Source organism: Balearica regulorum, chromosome 1, assembly GCF_011004875.1.
Source record: "Balearica regulorum gibbericeps isolate bBalReg1 chromosome 1, bBalReg1.pri, whole genome shotgun sequence".
Lineage (NCBI taxonomy): Eukaryota > Metazoa > Chordata > Aves > Gruiformes > Gruidae > Balearica > Balearica regulorum.
The window spans coordinates 138,614,777-138,637,269 of NC_046184.1; the positions used below are offsets into that span (position 1 = coordinate 138,614,777).

The 22,493-nt window shown below is 40.6% G+C and overlaps 1 protein-coding gene across 2 annotated transcripts in view; it reads left to right on the forward strand.

Moving 5' to 3' along the window:
• Positions 1 to 22,493, forward strand: part of ANOS1 (anosmin 1) — a 140,836-nt gene that overhangs the window by 14,562 nt on the left and 103,781 nt on the right. For both annotated transcript variants that reach the window (XM_075776697.1, XM_075776705.1), the window contains exon 2: positions 17,069 to 17,116. In XM_075776697.1, the coding sequence (XP_075632812.1) occupies positions 17,069 to 17,116 (48 nt within the window). The remainder of the gene's footprint in view (positions 1 to 17,068; positions 17,117 to 22,493) is intronic.

Here is a 22,493-nt window from a genome sequence, read left to right on the forward strand (position 1 = left end):
CTGTTCTGGGAGCTGTTGAAGTTCCTTAAGATAGGATAGGAATAGAAATGTAGTCTGCAGACAAATATGAACAGGGTTTACAGGTCTGGGAGCTGGGGAAATAGAGCAGCACTGAGCTGGTCAGGAGAAGGGGGTTATGACTTCCTCTTTGTTACATGATACAATTAGGAGGAGGACATTCATTACGTGATGTGGTATGTGGTATCTGACCAGTATGCAACTTTGTTATTGATTTAATGTGGCAGTCCTGTCTGTTGGCTTTCTGCAGAAGTGAGAGCAGGGTTGGGAAGGGACAGGCCAAGGGCCAAACCAACAGGAGCAATGGAGAGAAGAGCATTAACGTGTGATTTGAAGTGCTTTAGACATGAGACACAAAGTTGTGCACTAATTACACTGTATCCATTACAACTCATCTGTTTTTCTGTAATGTCTACAATGAAGGCAGATGTATGGAAAGAATGTAGCAATTAAAACATGTCTGAGAAATAAGACTTCTTAAAATGCTGCTTTAACTGCTGTGGTGAAAGCTTCTTTTTTGTGTGTGTGTGTGTCTGATACATCTTTCTTTGAATTAGTGCTTTCTGAGTGTATGCTAACAATATTGTGTGGTTTTCTGTTCAGACTGAAGATAGGCTGTTCTGTTTGAGTCCAAGGGTCACTTTAATTTGGACAGTTCTTTAATTCCTGAATGACCATGGAACCCATTTGCAAATGTTACTAGGAAATCCCAGGTCTGAAGAGGTGCACTTCACTCACTGAGCCAGGTCTTTTACGGAAAAAAGAAAAAAAAAAAAAAAAAACCCAAAGACTGTTTTAAACAACTTTTAGAACTCCAAGGACTGTGTTAAAGTTGACACTTGTTACTTTTGAGAGCTTTGCTATGCACTTCAGTAGTTCCTCTAAAATAGGACTTTTGTTTAGAAAACTTTATTTATAAATATGAATGGGTCTGTGGAATGACCAGTGTATAATTATAGTCAAATTTTAGACTGCGTATTTAATCTGTAGGATCATTATTTGTGCTGTTTTTACTGCTGAGATGACACTTTTCTACATGCTTTTACAATATTAAAAGAACTTGGGATAGTGAAACAAAGTATTTATATTGGCAATGATGTTTATTGAGCATGTTGCCTTTCACAGATCAAAGAGGAGAAATGTTACATATCAAGACAATTGGAATAAGATAAGGGAAGTACTGCATGGAATTTATTCATTTGTTTGTTTTTATTTTAAAGAGAAATGAAAAAAAATCCATCAGCTTGTGGTGCATATGGCTGCTACGACTGCTTGAAATATTTAGTATCTTGTAAACTAATAACATACACTAAAGAGAAAGGAAATACATTCATGAAATTTATCATGTGAATTTAATGCAATTATATTGGAAATAATTAGTACAAGAGAGTAAGCATAAAATTTGATGGTGCCTGATATTGAGTCATAATAACATGGGTTCTGAAGAGCTGTTAAGTTTTAAGGGCAGGTGTGTATACATACTCTTGCCAAAGATACTAGTATAGTATATAATGATGTCTCTCCCATATGTATTGGAACAGAATAGGGGAAAATACAGTAAAAAATCACATGACCAGTGTGTGGTACAATTCATTTAGCAGTTTTGTAATCAGAAATGACTCCATGACAATGCAACCTGCATGGAATATCCTGTGTTCTTATGATTTAAGACTATTTATAATGGACATTTTAGATGATCCAGAAATGTGTGGTGGTTATTCTATGTTATTCTCTCTCTCTCTTTTTTTTTTTTTTTTTCCCCCCTTAGTTTCTCAAGGACACGAGACACTAGAACCCTAAGCATTTTGCAAGTCCAGAAAGGAACGTTGCCCTGAAACAGTGTGGCTTCTGAGGAAAATCTAGCCTAGTAGTGTCCTGGTTTCAGCAGGGATAGAGTTAATTTTCTTCCTAGCAGCTGGTATAGTGCTGTGTTTTGAATTTAGGATGAGAATAATGTTGATAACACACTGATGTTTTAGTTGTTGCCAAGCAATCAAGGACTTTTCAATTTTTTGGCTTCTCATATTGGCCTGCCAACGAGAAGGCGGGAGGTGCCCAAGAAGCTGGGAGGGGACACATCCAGGACAGTTGACCCAAACTACCCAATGGGATATTCCATACCATATGATATCGTGCCCTGTATATAACTAGGGGGCTGGCCATGGGGTGGGGCAGCTTGGGAACAAGCTGAGCATTGGCTTTGAGTAGTGAGAAATTGCACTGTTCATCACGTGGTTTGTATATTCTTTTTATTGTTGTTGTTATTACTGTTATCTTCCTTTTCTGTCCTGTTAAACTGTCTTTATCTCAACCCACAAGTTTTACTTTTTGTTTTGTTTTGTTTCTCATTTTTTATTATCTCCTCCATCTCACTGTGTGTGTGTGTGAGTGAGCGAATGGCAGTGTGGTTGTTTTAGCTGCCAGCCAGGTAGGAAGCACCGAAATACTACTCTTGTGTTTGTGGGAGATGTTAGAAGTGTCTGAGGTGCATTTACAAGTTAGTGCTTTAACGTCGATCAGAGTTTGCTTTTGAAGTCTCCTGAACATCATGATCATCTTTTATTTCACATCGTGGACCAGTCTGAGAGCTGGATTTCTTCTAGATGAACGTAACTAGAAGAGATGATCCAGGGGGACATAATGTCCTTTAGCAACTATGCACATGGTGTCCATAGGACCAGACTAGAACTGGCTGAAGTGATAGTTGGCATATGTGTAGTGCAAACATCAAGTCCATCAACATCAGTTTTGCTCAACAGATGTGTTCCTGTGGTTCACATGACTTCCTAGTATGGAGGCACCCTGGGGTGTTTGTAGCTGATTCCAGAATGATAAGATGGTAGGCAGTGCAGGCAAGTGCAGCCTGTGGTAAATGTACCACAGCACATGCTGTTGGGAATCGCCCAACTATCCAATAATCTTATAATTATACAGAATAGTAATATAGAATATAATTTTCAGTTATAAAGTCAAATCAGCATTAAAAGCAGCATGCACACATTTCTGAAACCTGGAATATTACTGTTTTTTTGTAAATCAGTCATGTTTTTTTCAAGTACGCTAAAGTAGGTCAGGTATATCTACATTTATATTGTATGTTGCGTAAGTAAACATTACATTTTTAGAATTTATTTTGTTCAGTGTTAATTTCCCAGTGGGCTGCACTTGTGTCACATCCTTGAGCTGGCATATACTTTTATTGTCTCATTATTTCATATGTATAGCAAATCTACTTTATGACATGACAAAAAAGGCACTAGCATTTTGGAAGCATGGGGGTTTTGAAATGGAGCCTACAAACAAAGAGTTGACAAGCCATCTTTTGCCTTCCATGTTAATGCTATTAGATTAGTTTCTGTTCAATTCAACTAGATTACTTAACCCCAAGAAATGTGTGCTGGATTTGGCCCAAAGTATATGCCTTAGTGTGAGATTCCATATTTAATTTTAATATCTTCAAGTTAGTGTCAGTGTATTAATTCCTCCTATTACTTAGAGAACTGAAGTTTATTTCATTTGGATTTTTTTACAGATAGAAACTTCTGCTAAGTAGAATAAGACCTCAGTTGAGATCCGTCTTAGAAGTGGTAAGAGTGAAGTCTGTGAAACCACAAGAAGGCAGTCATAACTCACAAGTGCGGTGGAGACACAAGGATTCCTGTGGCTCATTTGTTTTTACAGCTTGTGTTTATCTAGTAGTTTTTCTCTGCATTTGAGAAGACACTGCTGTAAAAAGAGAAAGGGTGTTCCATATTTGAGATGCAAATTTAATCCAAGCAATACATAGTCTGTATTTTCAAAACTACTGATCTCTTGCTCTTTCATTGGTAATGACCTTTGGATTTTGATGACTACCTTTCTAGGAACCTACTAATGATGACAGCCAGAGAACGAATACTCTTGTGTCTCACAATTTATGTGATGGTTGCTGATTTTACTTAATTTCTTTTGTAATTACTCTGATGTTATTTTTTTTCCTGTGTTTTCATTTTGGTGCATGTAAAGTTGTGGCTTTAAAGATTTCAGTGTAAACTCTAATGAAAACAGTCTGTAATAGAAATGAAGGTTGAAGATGACTTTGCATGAACTGCTTAGGAAATATCAATGCAAGGTTTAGGTCAATAGAGTTCTATTTGTACCCATTCATCTACAGGAGGACCCACTATATCATTGTGATAGGAGTTAGCACATTACAGGTGATGGCAGCATTAGTATAAATCCAAAATAAACCCTTACTAAGACTTTCTAAAAATTATTTGTGATATCCATTTTCTGCTGTTAATCCATATGTTTAAAATTAGACTGCAGTGTTAGTCAAGCTGTTACCCATGATAATTTAATTTTGGTTTATATTTACAAACTGCAGTTATGTAACCAAGAATGAATTGTTAGGCTGATCAGTTTTATAAATATTTCTTACATTCAGTCACCTCTTTAACTTAATTACTTAGGGTTAACCAGTAACCAACATTTACTTTTCTACAGCTTAAACATCTGTGGTATAAAAATGGATTCTGCTAAGGAGGACGTACATTTGATTTAGCTGTGAGGAATCACAGTGGCTAGTTAGAGCAACAGAACAACTCCAGATGTATGTTCCAAAATACATTGTTCCCTTTGGCTTCCTTTTCAGAATACTTTATTTTTTTATATATATATATATAAAGAATTGTATGTACTTGTAAGATGGCAGAGGAAATATATGTACATAGTTAACCTTAATGTTGTATTTCTACATAAGTTTTTATATAACACACTCATCATAAAGTTATACAAGTGTCTTGATGGTGATATATTAAACAATATGATTAATATCTGCTAAGTACTGTTTGTTCTATTACATGTTCTCACTTTAGAATCCTATGCGGTGACTTTTTTGTTTGTTTTGGTAGGTTTTATATGTTTTCTTGTTTTGCCTGGTTTGGGTGATCTTTATTTAGTTTTGTTGTTGAAATTTTGCATTGTGCTTTTGTTAACTACAGCAAAGTCTAAGGACCTTTCTTATACATCAGGAGGAAATGAAGGTGTTTATTATACTCCGAAGAACAGTCTCCTGCTGTCAGGCTTGGTGAGGTCTGGCTGCTCCCACGGGATGGGGAGTCAGGGGCTGAGGGTGACCGCATCGCAGGCCATGGCCTCTTTGAGGGAAGCAGCCCTACAGGGTGGGCAGAGCTGAGTGCTGGTAACAGGGTCATCAACAGCCCCAGGCATGGCAAGCAATGAGGCAGAGTCAGGGGCAGACAGGGGCAACTGTGGCATGAGCGGGTTCACGGTGCATTGGGTGAAGAACTGATGGAAGGGCAGAGCTCAAAGGGTTGTAGTGAATGGGGCCACATCTGGCTGGCGACCGGTCACCAGCGGTGTTCCTCAGGGTTCAATTCTAGGGTCAGTCGTGTTCAATATATCTATCAATGACCTGGATGCAGGACTCGAATGTCCCATTAGCAAGTTTGTTGATGATACCAAACTGGGAGGTGCTGTTAAGTCTCTTGAGGGACAAGAGGCCTTGCAGGGGGATCTAGATAGATTGGAGCATTGGGGAATGATTAATGGAATGAGATGTGACAACTCAAAAACTGTATCCTGCACCTAGGATGGAGTAACGCCAGGGACAAGTCTAAATGGGGAGAGGAGTGGCTGGAGGGCAGCCCTGCAGAAAGGGATCTGGGGGTGCTGGCTGACAGCAGCTCAATAGGAGCCAGCAGTGTGCCCTGGCAGCCAAGAGGGAAAACCCCATTCTGGGGTGCATCAAACATGTCATAACGAGCTGGTCAAAAGCGGTGATTATCCTGCTGTACTCAGCATTGGTGTGACCTCCCCTTGAGTACTGTGTGCAGTTCTGGCCCCCACCATTTCGGAAGGATGTTCAGGTCCTTGAATGTGTCCAGAGGAGGGCAACAAAGCTGGTGAAAGCACTGGGAGGAATGTCCTGTGAGGAGTGGCCGAGGACTTTGGGCTTGTCTAGTTTGGAGAGAAGGTGGCTGAGGGTGACCCCATTGCTCCCTACAGCTTCCTGAGGAGGGGAAGTGGAGAGGGAGGTGCTGAGCTCTTCTCCCTGGGATCCAGTGACAGGAGGCTTGGGAATGGTTCAAAGCTGCACCAGGGGAGGTTCAGACTGGACATCAGGAAGCATTTCTTTACCGAGAGGGTGGTCAAACGCTGGAAGAGGCTTCCCAGAGAGGTGGTCGATGCCCCAAGCCTGTCAGTGTTTAAGAGGCATTTGGACAATGTCCTTAACGACATGCTTTAACTTTTGGTCAGCCCTGAAGTGGTCGGACAGTTGGACTAGGTGATTGTTGTAGGTGCTTTCCAACTGAAATAGTCTATTCTAAAAGGAGATGGGGCCAGAGACAGGACTGGAAACAAGGTCTCAGCAAGGGGTCCTAGGTCCAGCTGGAAGATGGGGCTTGACATAAATTACAGGTTACTCCCAGGAGCTGAGCTGCCTGCATCATAGGTGAGATGTCCACCCAGGAGACAGGGTCAGAGACAGGCACAGCTACAGCATAGCTCACAGAAGGACTAATGGCCCCAGCTGGGCTGAAATGGAACTTCTGGGGTCATGGGCAGGAGGTGAGGTTGTAGACCCCAGGTGAGGCAAGTGAGGGCTTTTGAGCCCTACTCATGTCTTCAGGGCCCTGACATAACATTGAAACATGTGGCAAGGACAAAAATATCAGCTAACTTCTCTGGAGGAATCAAAACTATAAACTGAAAGTTATCAATTTTTGAAAATGAACAGTGATTAAAATTGAAGATATTATCTTACTGTATAAATTATGCCATGACCCATTTTGAACATTGCATGCTGTTTCTGTCCCTCTATCTCAAAAAGTTATAGTAGAAGTAGGAACATTACAGAGATGAGTAACAAGAAAGACCAAAAGTATGGAATAAGCCATTAGCTGCTCATCCAGTTCTTAAACTTTTGCTTCAGTAACCATTTTTTGCCACTCTTGAATACGTGACATTGTGCTATCTGGAATTCGGTTCAGTTCTCTATGACTACTATAAAATATTCAGGTGTGAACTGTTAGATTGTATGATAAATGCTTGTCTGCAGACCCATGAAAGAGCTCAGAGAGGCAATGGCAGGTGGGGGATCCCACATTATATCCCACCTGGCTGCTCCCAGGCCCACCACAGGAGCCATCAGGGCCCATCTCCACAAGGCTGGGGGGGCACAGAGTCCTGAAAGCAGACAGGAGCCCAGGTAAAGGACTTGGAGGTAGGCACGGCCTGTCCCAGGAGACCCTCAGCCCCACTATCCAGCCATGAGAGCCATCAAAGTGAATCATCCAGCCATGAGATGCATCAAGGTATATCAACGGTGGATCCCCTTTTGGACTGAGGGGAGATGCTGCCTGGGGCATGGCACACAGTATGGGATGCAGGGGAAGAACATTTTGGGATTGCTCAGGATTTATTATGGGGAAATAGAGGGATAAGGAGATAAAAAGGGGCTGGATGTGTGTAAAATAGGTGACCTGCTTGTCTGGCCATGCCCTGCTCTTCACCAGCGCAGTCTGTCCTGTCTTATTAAACTCCACTTCTAACTCTTTTCCTGGCAGAGGGACATCTGTGCTGTCTGCGTGTGTGTATGGGAACCTGATTGCCAGCAACCAGAGTTGTACCACAGAGCAGGTGCCCACGTGCCCATGGTGCCAGCGGCTGGAGCCAGCGAGGGTCCCTGTGCCCATGGTGCCAGCAGCTGGAGCCAGCGAGGGTCTGGGTGCTGGCAGCTGGGCTGGGACCACGGGACGGAGGGACCGTGTGCTGACAGCCAGCAGCCGGAGGGACCGGAGCGAGTGAAACCTGGTATGAGACTGCTGGTCGCAGGCGTCTGGCCCGTGTGTCTGCAATGCCAGTGGCTGATCCAAGTACGTGTGGGTGGGTGAGTGTGTGAGCACTAGTGAAGAGCCAGCTTGGGCAACCCATGAGTAGGTGAGGTGGCCTGAGAGCTGGGTATGACTGTGTGCCTCCAGGTGCGAAAGGACAGCAGGTGGGCTACTGCAAGAACCAGGGGACCCCTGACCAGCCCTGAGTGTGTCACAGTGTTTCTCCAAGAGCAAGACCACAGGGGGGGTTGACTACTGGGGGCTGTAGTAACCCCCCAGCCGTAGGGGGGTTGGCTATTGGAGTCTCAGTCTGCTCTGTCAGTGTGTGTGATGGGCTGTGCCAGCAGCTGGAGTGGGGCTGTGTTCTTGGGAGCTTGTGTATCCAGGTGCCAGCCACTGGGGAGACTGGGATCCAGCGGTAGCTACTGAGCAGACTTGAATTTTCTGCAGGGTATGACAATGTTTTGTATTAGCTGGAACTTCATAGCAGTAGTTAGAGTTGTCATGTGGTTTAGTTTATCTTAGAGGTGATGAAAGTATGGCTAACCAAGGTCTGATCATTTTTTATCTACATGAGATGGAGTATCCCAATCAAATGGTTATGATTGAAACTGCAGCTGTATGTGCAAACACCATTCCTGTATATCTAAGTGCCAGAAATGGTTCTGCTCACTAACATTCAACTTAAGATTATTTTTTTTTGATGCTTGCTTTATTCAGATTCATTCCTTACTAGAACAATTATAAGGCAACAGAAATTCCTTACTGATGAATTAATTTTTCCTTAGGACATAATTTACAATGAAATAAGAAATTTTATAAAAAGAACAAAATGTGACCATTTCAATTGTTTGTATGTTCTTCTTACCTTCCCTGGTTGGAAGCCAAGGAACCAGAATATTTCTGGGATTCTGTTGTATTTTATAGGTGGTTCCATTTCATACTAATCCTCTTCTATCCATGACTTCTCCAGTGGATGGTCTTCAAACTTGCCACAGATTGGACAAGCAAGTAGAAGTGAAGACACTAAAAATGTATTTGCATAAACTGCCCTTGAAGGAACAATCTTATTTCCCAGAGGTGGACCTCCTCATTGTTCTTTATGACCTTGCTTGTTTACTGTCTCTGACTCCACATAGCTCCTGTTCATTTCAACAGAGTGGTTCAGTTTTGCTGGCCAAGTTTCAGTCTTCACTCTAGCCTGTTGCTAAGAATAATTACAAAGTGCATAAGGACTTAAATTTGCTCTAGTGAAAGACTTCTGGGGGTAAGTGTTCAAGCTGTTGTATATAAGGACATCCTCTTTTCATTTTTCTGCCATATTTTCAAAGAAAAACGTGTGTCAGTTATTTATATGCAAAAGGATAGCTAAATAACATAGCCCAGGAGAGGTGGGACTGTGGTTCCCCTGTCCATACATCTACTATGAGTTCATGTTTAATCTCAAGAGAAAGGCTTTGAGAAATAAATTTTTCTTTGTTGTTTTCTATCTGGGTTTGGTATCTCTCCCCACTAAGTGTACAGGCTTTTCTGAAATTCATTCCTAGGTGCATGCTTTAGTATCTGGGAACTGGAAAGCCTAGTTTGAATTTGTTGATTCCATTCTACACCTTAATTCCACACTTTAGAGTTGGGCCTGGGGACACACGGCAGTGCCATAGAAAAGTCCCTATATTAATTTGTGTCTTAGTGAGCATGCAGTCAGGAAATATATATCAGGCACAGTATAAATTGTGTTTTATCATTACATATAATTTCGTACTGTTGAGATTTTTTGAAAGGTTAAGGAAAATGTTGGCTACCTGTCTCTTTAAATTTATCATGGCAGCAGCTATTGATTTGTGTACTCAAATGCTCTGTTTCATGTCAGTGAGTACTGTTATTTGAAGGGCTCATTTCTATGCTTTTTTGTCATTTTGAAAGAATTAGTGAAGTCATGAGAAGAGGCCTTTTCTGAGAGATAGCAGTTTCACTCAAAAGTGAAGATTGGGCAGAGGAGAAAAGACTTCCAAAACTGATAATAGGTATACAGGTATTGTCATAGCAGATTAAGTTTCCAGTTCATTTTTCACAGCTGATCTCTGGCATTTCAAAAGAAAGATTGTATCTCCCAACATAACTATGGACAGAGATGCAAATGAAGGAAATATTTTTTTCCTTTTCTTTTTTTTTTTCTCATTGCTCCAGTGAAAGGCCAATTTTTACTTGCTTGTGAAGGTTATTAATTTTTTTCCCTGGGGCACACTGTAGATAGATGAAGATTGATTCTTCATTGCCTCTCTACATGCATCTTTTTCTTAGAAGAGATGCTGCACAACTTTTCTTTTTTCAAGGCATCAGAGGGCACAGATGTTTCTATCTTAACTGTTTAGACTCAAGGACATTTGTGGTTTACAAGAGGAAAGCAAGCATACACATGTACTTGCTGCAATAAAGCCTAGTAAGGCTTATTAGAGAGGCCAATTTATCAGTTTCATTGAAAATACTTGTGGCTTGTATTTTCATGAAAAATTTGAATGATAAATGTTGTAATATTTGTCTGATTTTTTTTTTCTTTTCCTCTTTTTTCATTTTTTTTTTCTCTCTACTGTCTTTGCTTTTGTGAACTCTTGCCTTCTACATGTCAAACAGTTCTGGTCTTTGAATGTCTGATTCTGTTTGTCTACAGTTTCCTTTCTGACAGACTGAAAGCACATGGGGCTCAGGTGGTGGGCTGAATTCCTGTTGTCTCCCTCTACTATGTGATGTTGGAGACTGTTTTAGTCTCGTCTGTCTGACATCTTTCATATGACATGTTAGTGCTGGGAAGATAGAATATTTGGAGTTTGCCCCATTGAGCACAGTTTCTTCTCCTCTTCAGTACACAGATTCAGCTACTTTAAGGTTGCCCTGAAGGTACACTGGTGGAAGGCTTATAGATGGGCAGAAACAGTGGTATTTAACCCTTCCTCGAGGCCATTTCTGCACCGCAGAGTTAAGTCACCGCTAAAGACAAAGTCACAACTCTCATTGGCATGAGTCAGATCAGGATTGGGTTTGAAGAAAAATAGATGTGAGGGAACTGAGGATGTAGTCTGGGAGCATGTAAAATGCTACAGATAAACAAAAAAATTCTGTTAGTTTGAAATTACAATTTCAGCCAGGTACACGAGATTAAAAGCAGAAAAAAAAAAATCACAGCTATATGTTTGTGTAACTTAGATTAACCATTTGCCAAGATGCAGAGTGGAGGAGAGTGTTCATTTAACATTCCTGTTTCCTCTGATACCCTGTTGTTCAAAGGAAGCCTGTAGAATTTGCTCTTTCACCTTGTACAATGAAAGATCATTCAGATCATGTTAGTTTGTATAAAGCTGAAGCTGCTAAACAATACTTTTATGTTTTGCTAAACTTACTTTTTAATTCAAATGGTAATGGTTTTCAGTAGAAAAAAGAAAACATTTGTAGACATTGAAATTATGAAGTAGGAGAGCCACACATCTGGACATTTATGGCGTTATTGTTTCAAGTAACATATAATTCAAAAGCAGGACTACTTTTTCTAGTTCAGCAGAAAGCAGCAGCATAACTGAAACAAAGCAGCGAGCTGCTACTAATCTGTTATTGCAATCAGCTACTTCTGTCACATTTTATATGAAGAAGAAAGGAGGGATAAATTGAAAGTAGCACATAAAATATTGTTTTAACATTACTACTGGCTAGATCTGTAAGTGGAAAGAATAAATCCTCATACAGCATTGAGGGTAATACTAAAGTATTCCCACTAGCATATGTTATTTACGGCTGTTCTAAAGTTTTATTTCTTCTATTTATGTCTCTCTCTTTGAAGGGCTTCGACCTGACATGTTGCTCATAGTTAGCTATTCCTACACTAGCAAATCTCAGTTTTAGCTAAATTCTATGGTAATGACAGATAAGAATGATATAATAAAATCAGATAATGATTGCATTGTAACCTGCTGGGAAGATAAGACAAAATAAATGTTTATAAGATGTTGAAATTAAATTATATGAACTAAATTTTTTAAATTGCTCCAGATAAGCTTACAAGTGGAAAGGAGTGGTTGTATCTTTACATTTATCATCCCCAGGGCTTCTTAGCGAATATAGGGATGGAAATTTTTAGTATTACAGCTCATATGAAAAAAACGGCATATATAAAATTTTCTGAAATTCTGAGTGAAAGCTGAGGTGAAAACATAAGTATAATTTGCATTAGTTTGGTTCTTTGGGTACAAGAGTAACATGCAAGTGCAATGCTTTAGTTTCAGTTCCTGAACTTCCCAATGTGTCTGATCCAAATCTGTGTTACTGACTTGTCTTTGCCTTGTATCGCATTCAAAATATGCTTAATAGTCAAAATGAAGAAGGTAGTGATTTATTGTGCATGACTGAAACACCCAAGTTTGTAGACTAATTACCTTGTCCTCTGTCGTCTTCTCTCTCCTGGTAACAGAAGCTTAAGAAAAATTTGGAAGGTGATTCTGAATTGTACTTGGAAGTGACTCACCATTGGTATTTTTATGAAACCATCTTAGTGAGCGGTGCATGCCCTCAGATGACTGATCTAACCAAGTATTTGTTTCTCTTACTGATCTTGGAGTAGATCTGTGGTGGTTTTTTTTTTTTTTTTTTTTTTAATTCCGTTGGTCCATCAGTGCATAGAAGAGTGTGCTTAGCTGTTGATACTGTTAGAATAACTTGAGTTTAGGTAAAAAGCAGATTTATGTTCTTAGCTGTATGATGGCTTCAGTTTCCACAACTATCTGATGGGAACATGATACGTACTGTTTCTGTCCTTTTGCTTTCTGTGCTTTCTGGTCTTGTTGGTGTACATCATCTCTAAAAAAAGATATTCTGGTTCTTTTTGCAATTTCTTTGTGTTGGGGGCAAGCTCCTGTGCCAGCTGGAAAGATTTTGGAACAATCTAAGGAGACAAGACTTTGCAGATCTTCAACGATCTGCTTGGAAGAGTCCCATGGGACGAGGCCTTGGGGGGAAGAAAGGCCCAGGAAAGCTAGTTAATATTCAAGGATCACATCCTGCAAGCTCAAGAGCAGTCCATCCCAATGAATAGGAAGTCAGGCAAAAATGCCAAGAGGCCTACGTGGATGAACAAGTATCTCCTAGCAATACTCAAACACAAGAAGGAGGCATACAGAGGGTGGAAGCAAGGATCGGTAAACTGGGAGGAATACAGAAACATTGTCTGAGCATCCAGGCATGAAGCTAGGAAAGCTAAAGGCCAAATGCAATTGAATCTGGCCAGGGACATCAAGGACAACCAGAAGGGATTCTCTAAGCACAGGGAGACAAAAGGAAGATGAGGGAAAATGTGGGCCCATTGCTGAATGAGACAGGAGACCCGGTTAAACAGGACATGGAAAAGACCGAGGTACTGATGGCCACCTTTACCTCAGGCTTATTAGCATGGCCAGCCTTCAGGAATGCCAGGGTCCCAGAGCGAAGAGGGAAGGGTTGGAGCAAGGAAGATGTATGTGGTGGATACGTAAGCAAACTGGCCATGAAAAAGTTGATGGGCCCTGATGGGACGTGTGCGTGAGTGCTGAGGGAGCTGGCAGATGTCATTGCAAGGCGCCTCTTGATAATCTTTGATCAATCATGGCCATTGGGAGAAGTGTCCAAAGACTGGAGGAAAGCAGATGTGACTCCTGTCTTCAGGAAGAGGAAGAAGGAGGACCTGTGGAACTACAAGCCAGTCAGCATCACCTCTGTCCCTAGGAAGGTGATGAAGCAGCTAATCCAGAAATACACTTCCAGATACATTAAGGACAAGAAAATCATCAGGAGTAGTCAGCTTGGCTCCCCCAAGGGGAAGTCTTGCTTGACCGACTTGATAAACTTCTGTGATGAAGTGACTGGCCTGGTGGGTGAGGGGAGAGTAGTGGCTGTTGTCTACGTGGACTTCAGTAGGGCCTTTGACAGTGTCTCCCATATGTTCCTCATAGAGTAGCTATTGATGTAGGAGCTGGATGCGCAGGCAGATGAGGTGGCTTGGAAACGGACTGAATGGCCAGGCCCAGAGGGTGGTGATGAGCAGTGCAAAGTCTTGTTGGAGGCCAGTGACCAGCAGTGTGCCCCAGGGGTCAATACTGGCTCCAACCCTGTTTATCATCTTCATTAAGGACCTGGTTGGTGGGGCAGAGTACACCCTCAGCAGGTGTGCTGAAGATACAAAACTCCTCAGAGGGGAGTGGCTGATACATCAGAGGGTCATGCTGCCACCCAGAGTGACCTTGACAGGCTGGAGAAATGGGCTGCCAAGGACCTCATGAAGTTCAACAACAGGAAGTCCTGCACCTGGGGAGGAAGAACCCCATACACCAACGTATCCTGGGGGCCACCCATCTGGAAAGCAGCTTGACAGGAAAGGTCCTGGGGTTCCTGGTGAACCCAGAGTTGAACAGGAGCCAAGAGTGTGCTCTTGAGGCAAAGGCGGCTGACAGCATCCTGGTCTGCATTAGGTAAAATATTGGCAGCAGGTCGAAGGAGGTGATCCTTCCCCTCTGTTCAGCATTGGTGAGGCCACAGCTGGAGTACTGTGTCCAATTCTGGGGCTCCTCAGTACAAGAGAGACAAGGACAGAGTGGAGAGAGTCCAGTGAAAGGCCATGAAGATGGTGAAAGAACAGGAGTATCTTTTCTATGAAGAAAGGCTGAGAGAGCTGAGACTGTTTAGCTTGGAGAAGAGAAGGCTCAGGGGAATCTTATTAACATAGATAAACGCCTGAAGGGAGGGTGCAAGGAAGATGGAGCCAGGGTCTTCTCAGTGGTGCCCAGTGACAGGACCAGCATCAATGGGCACAAACTGAAACTCGGGAGATTCCCTTCTGAGCATCACAAAATACTTTTTTTACTGTGAAGGTGACCGAGCACTGGCACAGGTTTTGCTGAGAGGCTGTGGAGTCTCTCACCTTGGAGATATTCAAAAGCTGTTTGGACCTGGTCCTGGGCAACTGGCTGTAGGTGTCCCTGCTTGAGCAATGGGGGGTTGGACTAGATGATCTCCAGAGATCCCTTTCTGCCTCAGTCATTCTGTGAGTATGTGACTTGAACAATCTTCATAGTCGTAGAATCATAGAATGGTTTGGGTTGTAAGGAACCTTTAAAGGTCTTCTAGTCCAACCTCTGTACCTGGGAAGGGACATCTTTCATGATATGAGTTGCTCAAAGCCCTTGGCCAATCTGATGTTGAACACTTCCAATGATGGGGCATCCACCACTTCTCTGGGCAACCTGTTCCAGTGTCTCACCACCTTTATTGTAAACAATTTCTTCCTTATATCTGATCTACGTCTATCCTCTTTCAGTTTAAAACTGCTACCCCTCGTCCTGTCACTACAGGCCTTGGTAAAAAGTCTTTCTTAGTCTTTCTTTTAAGACTCCTTTATATATTGAAGTGCTGCAATAAGTTGTCCTCAGTGCCTTCTCTTGTTCAGGCTAAACAACCCCACCTCTCTCAGCCTTTCTTCATAATAGAGGTGTTTCAGCCCTCTGACCATTTTCATGGCCCTCCTCTTGACCCACTCTAACAGGTCCATATCTGTCTTGTATTGGGAACCCCAGAGCTGGATGTGGTACTCCAGATGGTGTCTTGTGAGACTGGAGTAGAGGGAGATGATCCCTTCCCTTGACCTACTGGCCACATTTTGGAAGCTTGTGCGATGTGACCACATATCTCTATGAAGAGATGCACAGACATGATCTCCTCAAACTTTTTATAAGACATATCCTATGCTTCAAAGCATAGACTTCATAACTGTGGTAGCAAGCCATTGTGTTCAAACTTACAAGCTGTGCTGAGGTCAGAACAGAGTATTGCGGTTTTGAGAAACTAGTCAAGTTGGTTTGGTTCAAATGCATGCTAATGTATCTGTTTCTGCTTCTGAATTGTAATTGTTATACATCCAGGTAATAATTTTGGTTTTATCTGTTTGATTTTATAAAAAAAAAAAAGTTATATATACTATTCCATTATTTGCATCTCTCCTTATTTAGAAAAAAAAAATACTGAAAGTGTAGTCCTTCTAGTCCTTTGTATTCTGGCCTACCTCAACTCCTCTTCCATGGAGACTAATTTCCAGATCTGTAGTGAGTTCCAAAGGTGAAGATGTAGTACAATCACATTAATTTATCCTTGCAAAAATACCTTGCCTAACTCCTTTCAAAGGATGTCCTATTACTCCCTCATAGATTCACCATTGTAGTCAGATTGTGAACAACAAATTTACGAGGATCATTTTCTGTTCTCTTTCCAGAGTATGAGCTTATAAATTATGGACGAATTACATACATACAAGTTCCTAAGTGCAGGAATGTGCACTCTGTGGTGCAAGGTTTTGCTCCATTTCTCACATTCAGTCCGCAGTCACTCAGGTCTTCCTGATGTTGTTTCGATCTTCCAGTATACAGAAAATGAATAAATATTTTGTCTCATCTGTTTTCCCAACAAACATACCCTTCTGATTCCTGACCTGTGGTTTTTTTACTAGGAAAGTTTCCAAAGCTGACCCTTCAAAAGCTCCTCTAGTAGAACAGCAGGTTTCTGTTTGTCCCTGTGCCAGTTTCATATTTGTCTTTCTGTTTTCGTTGTGTTCTCTTTTCCTTTAGCTTAAATTATTATTTTGCATGTGATACTGTATTGGTTTTTATACTGCAGTCAAGACAAATGAGAGCTACAGTGTTTCCTGATCTGGGAAGTGCACTTTATTATCAAAAAAGTAAAATAAAACTGGCATGGTTGACTTTTGGTAAACTTATATTGTGTTTAATTGAATTTTCCATTTACTTCAAGGCCGTTCATTAACTTTCCTTGATAATTTAAGTATGGTGCAATATTGAAATGTGACTAATGGGCTTTCCATTCATGAATCACTACCAATCCATATCAATTGCTTAAATACAACTGTTACCTTTCTTTGCTTCTGAGAAAGTCTAGATAGTGTTTTCAAAGATGAACTAAAAGGTGACTTCAGTCAGTTTTTCACAAGCCTTCCTTGATAAAATGCTTTCCTAACTTTTTGCTGGTCACTTTACACTTTTACTCGTGGAGTCAGGGTTGGTACTAATGTTGTGACAAAACATCATCCTCTAAGCAGAGCTGGAAGGTGAATTCTGTTTGAACCTGTTAAGATGGTCATGTCTAGTCTTAAAGAAATCTTAATATTCATGTACTTTTTCTTTGTTTTTCAGAATAATGGGTCACTTGCTTGGTGCCAGAATCACAAACAGTGTTCAAAGGTATGTCCTTTTTTCCCCCACCCTCTTATTTAATTTACCTAGTTGCTTTCAATCTCTTGTCTGTAGATTAAGTGCTTTTCATCTTAGCCTGTTTTCAGCAGCATCTGCTTATATTTTTTTTGGAAACCTCAACCTATAATAATATATCTAAAATTTAAACTGAGAAATCTACTCTTACAGGATAAAGAAATCATGTTTCAGGATAAGTATCAAGATTAGTTAAATCAGTTTTATTCTGTGGTTATCAACAAACTTTACACTGGCTAGAATCTGGTGTATCATTTGTTGTTCTTTCAATATTTTTGGTCATAAGAGAGTAAAACTTTAAAATCTTCCTCCAACAGCATCGAGGTATGCCAAGATTCAACATCTCATTCAGTTTGGGAATTCAATTTTTAGTCTGACACTAAATTTCTTTGAAAAAATTATTGATACAAATCTCAGTGGCTCTATTGATGCCCTGTCCAATCCTAGCACTTTAACCCTGAAAGCCTAGAGAGTAGGTGAGCTCATTGTCAACTGATTCTCTGTGCAAGAGTCTTTCTATGGTGCCTGGATAGAAGCAACAATGATTTGGGAGCTTTGGTTGGTTAAAGTGGAGTTATACACTCTAGCACTGACTGTTCATAAATGTCATGGAAGATGCATCCTTTGGTAATATACCTGAAAATGGTGAAGGTAGTATTTTTGTCTTAATCTTCCTGAAAATGTATTTCTACAATAACTTAGGCTTTTTAACTTCAATATTTATTTTTTATTTTGTGGAGGTTGTACTGCAAATGAGATTAAATCCAAGTAGCATTGTTCTGTATTGTTTTAATAATGTAATCTATGTAAAAGCTGGTGATAACCCTTGCTTTTAACACATGACAATTTCTCCTCCACAATTAAAGAGTGAGATTACTGGTTCACTGATCTAGTTTTCATTGAAATGAATAGGATTGGAAATGGGCCAATTTGTTATTGACTGTTCCATTGCAGGAAAATAAAACAAAGTTGATTGCTTTTGTCAGTATTAAAACCAGAGTATGACAACGTTAGTATAAGAGTGGCACAATTCCTATTAGCTGTGCCACGTTGCTAACCGTTGCACTGAAATCTCATCATTCTTGAAAAAAGCCAAAGAAATAGAGGTGCAGAGAATGTGGCTCATCATAACTGAAGTGCCTTTTAAGGAAAGTGTGGGGATCTTGTCCAGTACCACAGTGATTCTGATATAATTTTCTTTTTTTTTATTAATTTATGAAGGCTACCATGGTATCTAATCTGAAAGATTTTCCAGTAGTTTTTGTCTGCCCTACAAAGAAGGAATCATACAATAAAAGTTGTCCAGCTTTTAAAGCAAGGCAAAGGTTATAGGAACAGCTCTTTGAGTCACGCCCAAGTTCATAGAATACACTTAAGATGAGTAGAAGATATCATGAATTTAAGGTTTACCTTAAATTAGCCTTGTATTAGTCTCTTGAAATCAGTGTAAGAATGCTACAAATTAATATTATCTTATAATACAAAAATGCAACAACTGTTTAAGTTTTACTTAGTATATGCTTCACAGTCATGTTACCTTATGTTTTCACTCTTTCTTCGGAAGGTAATACATTTTTCCTTAGGAAACCAGCTTTGCTGTATTTTGAAAAAGAAATAAATATAAACTTGGTCAAATTATTAGCGGAACTGAACATTAGCAGAAAGTTCTCTTGTTTCATGCAAGCTTTGATTTTCAGTGTTTTGCAATGCAAAGTCAAACAATCATGTTACCTAACTGAAACTTTCAAAGCAATGCGAGGGATTGAGTTAATCTTTTAAAAATGCAAATTCCTTTCACTGCTTCTCAGCACCTCAGTGGAGGAGGTTTATGTGAGTGTGATTCTGCTAAATATCTCAGATGACTTTTTTTTTTCTAAAGGATTCTTCCAATGTCCACCTTTATTTTGTGGTTGTGGTATTTAGTGACACAGCTTTTTTGAGATGATTTGTGGTAAAGTGCAGATGACAGCAAACATCCAGCTACTTCATTAGCAGAGGGACTTGGAAACACAGAACCTTTTGTTTGCAAAAGTATTTCCATCTAACACACAGTGGAGAAATTTTATCTGGAACTTGTATCAATGTATCAGGCAGTAGTTGATACAGCAATAAAAGATGATGTAGTTAATTTACTAACTTTTCTATTGTTTTACTCTTTCATAGAACAAATTATAAGATGGAAAATGTACAGTGTAGTCCATCTTCTTACTTGTAACATAACCAATCCCAGTTTTATTTTATTTTAGAAGAATTTTTTTCATTCCAAGGACAGACAGTAATCTGTAAAAGTGGAAGTCCTGGATGGAAGGTGAAGCTATGGACAAGAAAATATAATCATAAAACATCCAATACAGGGCTTTTGCATGTGTTTTCTCGTTGCAAACACCTTTGATATCTGTTTTGGCTTCAGTTTGCCTATTCCTGAACTGGCAAAAAAGCTGTTCTAAAGTCTCTATCCATTATTCTCAGAGAGTAAGATCAGCCTGCCATAAAATTCTGTGGCAATTTTGTAGCCATGATTCTGTACGTAGAATAACTGGGAAAAATGTTGCATGCTAGTATTATGATGAAAATGATTTTTTTTCCTCATGGAAGTCTGTGGTCTTTATATTTAGGGATGTTTCTATAGTAGAAGATAGCTGTTGATAAGATATTGTTCAAGTTCATTTGGTCAGTGAAGTACCTCAAGTTAATTCAAGCAATCATACCATTGCCCTCTAATACAAGTGTAGACAACAATGGTTAGTTCGAAGATGAATACTTTTGAGAACTATTATTTTTTCAGAGAGTTGCTAATCTAATGAACTAAAACAGTTTTAGCTTTCGCAGGAACAGATGTAGATTGTTACCTACATCCCAAACAGCTATTTATTTTTGTTATTTTAATGGAGCAAGTCACAAAAGCGTGACTGTGAGCAGCAAAATATGCACCAATGATTTTTATATGTAATTCAATTTAATAAGGTCTCTCCAGAGGTCTATTTTACAAGATAAAAACACAAGAGAGCTCCTGAATATTTGCCCTGTTTTGGCATGAGGTGGATAATTTCAATATATTAAAAATACTCTTATAATTAGGACAACTATAGGATCATACAATCACAGAATGGTTTGGGTTGGAAGGGACCTCAAAGATCATCCAGTTCCAACCCCCCTGCCATGGACAGGGACACCCTCCACTAGACCAGGTTGCCCAAAGCCCCATCCAACCTGGCCTTAAACACTTCCAGGGAGGGGGCTGGCACAACTTCTCTGGGCAACCTGTTCCAGTGCCTCGCACTTATGGTCAAGAATTTCTTCCTTATATCTAATCTAAATCTACTCTCAGTTTAAAGTCATTACACCTTCTCCTATGGCTACATGCCCTTGTAAACAGTCCCTCTCCATCTTTCCTTTAGGTCCCCTTTCACGTACTGGCAGGCTGCTATAAGGTCTCCCTGGAGCCTTCTCTTCTCCAGGCTGAACAACCCCAACTCTCTCAGCCTGTCTTCACAGGACAGGTGCTCCAGGCCTCTCATCATCTTCGCGGTCCTCCTCTGGACTCTCTCCAACAGCTCAATGTCTCTCTTGTACTGGGGCCCCCAGAGCTGGATACAGTGCTCATGAGAGTGGAGTGGAGGGGGAGAATCACCTCCCTCAACCTGCTGGTGGTGCCTTTTCTGGTGCAGCTCAGGATATGGTTGGCTTTCTGGACTGCAAGTGCCCATTGCCAGGTCATGTTGAGCTTTTCATCAGTCAACACCTCCTCCTCCTCCTCAGGGCTGCTTTCAATCCATTCACCACCCAGCCTGTAGTTGTGCTTGGCATTGTGCTGACCCATGTGCAGGACCTTGCACTTGGCATTGTTGAACTTCATGTGATTCACACAGGCCCACCTCTCAAGCCTGTCAAGGTCCCTCTGGATGGCATCCCTTCCCTCCACCATGTTGACTGCACCACACAGCTTGGTGTTGTCAGCAAATTGTCATTTTTGCTTGCAGTAGTTATTTCTTTGCTGCTATCATGCACCCCTACTTATTTATCTGCTTGTACAGAGTTGAAGCAGACTAAGGGCTTTATTGGGATCCTATCAATTGCCTGGTTGGCTTCCACTGTGAATATGAGCACTGAGGTAAAATTGACACTGGAGTCAGTGAAGTTTGCTGTGAACTTCTTCAGCAATAGATTTGAAAACAATTTTTTTTGTCTAGCTTTGTCCATATTTCTGTTGTGTTATTGTGTTGTTTGAGCTTATGCCATTCATATTATAGTTTTGTCCTTTTTTCTTATGTTTTGCTCTTTTCTACTGTCTTCATTCTTCTCGCCACTACTTTATGGTGGATATTTGGGGTTTTTTTTTCTTCTTTTTTTAAAAAAAAAACAACTCATGGTCATTGAAGAATAAGAATTTTTATTAGAAATTGAATGGTAATTTTTTTTCCCCTTTAATTATAGTACATATATGATGTGTTTCAACTTCTTATAGTCTCTATAAAAAATACTTTGACACTAAATTTATTTTAAGTTTTAGACATTTTTCTATGATTTATCTGGGATAAAAGTGTTTGGTACTGTTGGTTAGAATTAAAATAATGCTTGAGAATTATTGTAAACACACAGACTGATATATTTTTATGTGGCAACATCTGTATGTTTTTTTTATATATTGATAAAAACAGGGAATATTAATAAAAACACTGAAGCTGAGTCTTGAAAAATTGATGGGTTTTTCTTTGGAAATTGGAACAAGAGGATAGAGTAGACTATTTCAGTTGGAAGGGACCTACAATGATCATCTACTCCAACTGCCTAGTCCAACTGTCAGGGCTGACCAAAAGTTAAAGCATGTCTTTAAGGACATTGTCCAAATGCCTCTTAAACACTGACAGGCTTGGGGCATCGACCACCTCTCTGGGAAGCCTCTTCCAGCGTTTGACCACCCTCTCGGTAAAGAAATCCTTCCTGATGTCCAGTCTGAACCTCCCCTGGTGCAGCTTTGAACCATTCCCAAGCCTCCTGTCACTGGATCCCAGGGAGAAGAGCTCAGCACCTCCCTCTCCACTTCCCCTCCTCAGGAAGCTGTAGGGAGCAATGGGGTCACCCTCAGCCGCCTTCTCTCCAAACTAGACAAGCCCAAAGTCCTCGGCCACTCCTCACAGGACATTCCTCCCAGTGCTTTCACCAGCTTTGTTGCCCTCCTCTGGACCCATTCAAGGACCTGAACATCCTTCCGAAATGGTGGGGGCCAGAACTGCACACAGTACTCAAGGGGAGGTCGCATCAACGCTGAGTACAGCAGGACAATCACGTCTTTTGAGGGGCAGGTTATGACATGTTTGATGCACCCCAGGATGGGGTTTGCCCTCTTGGC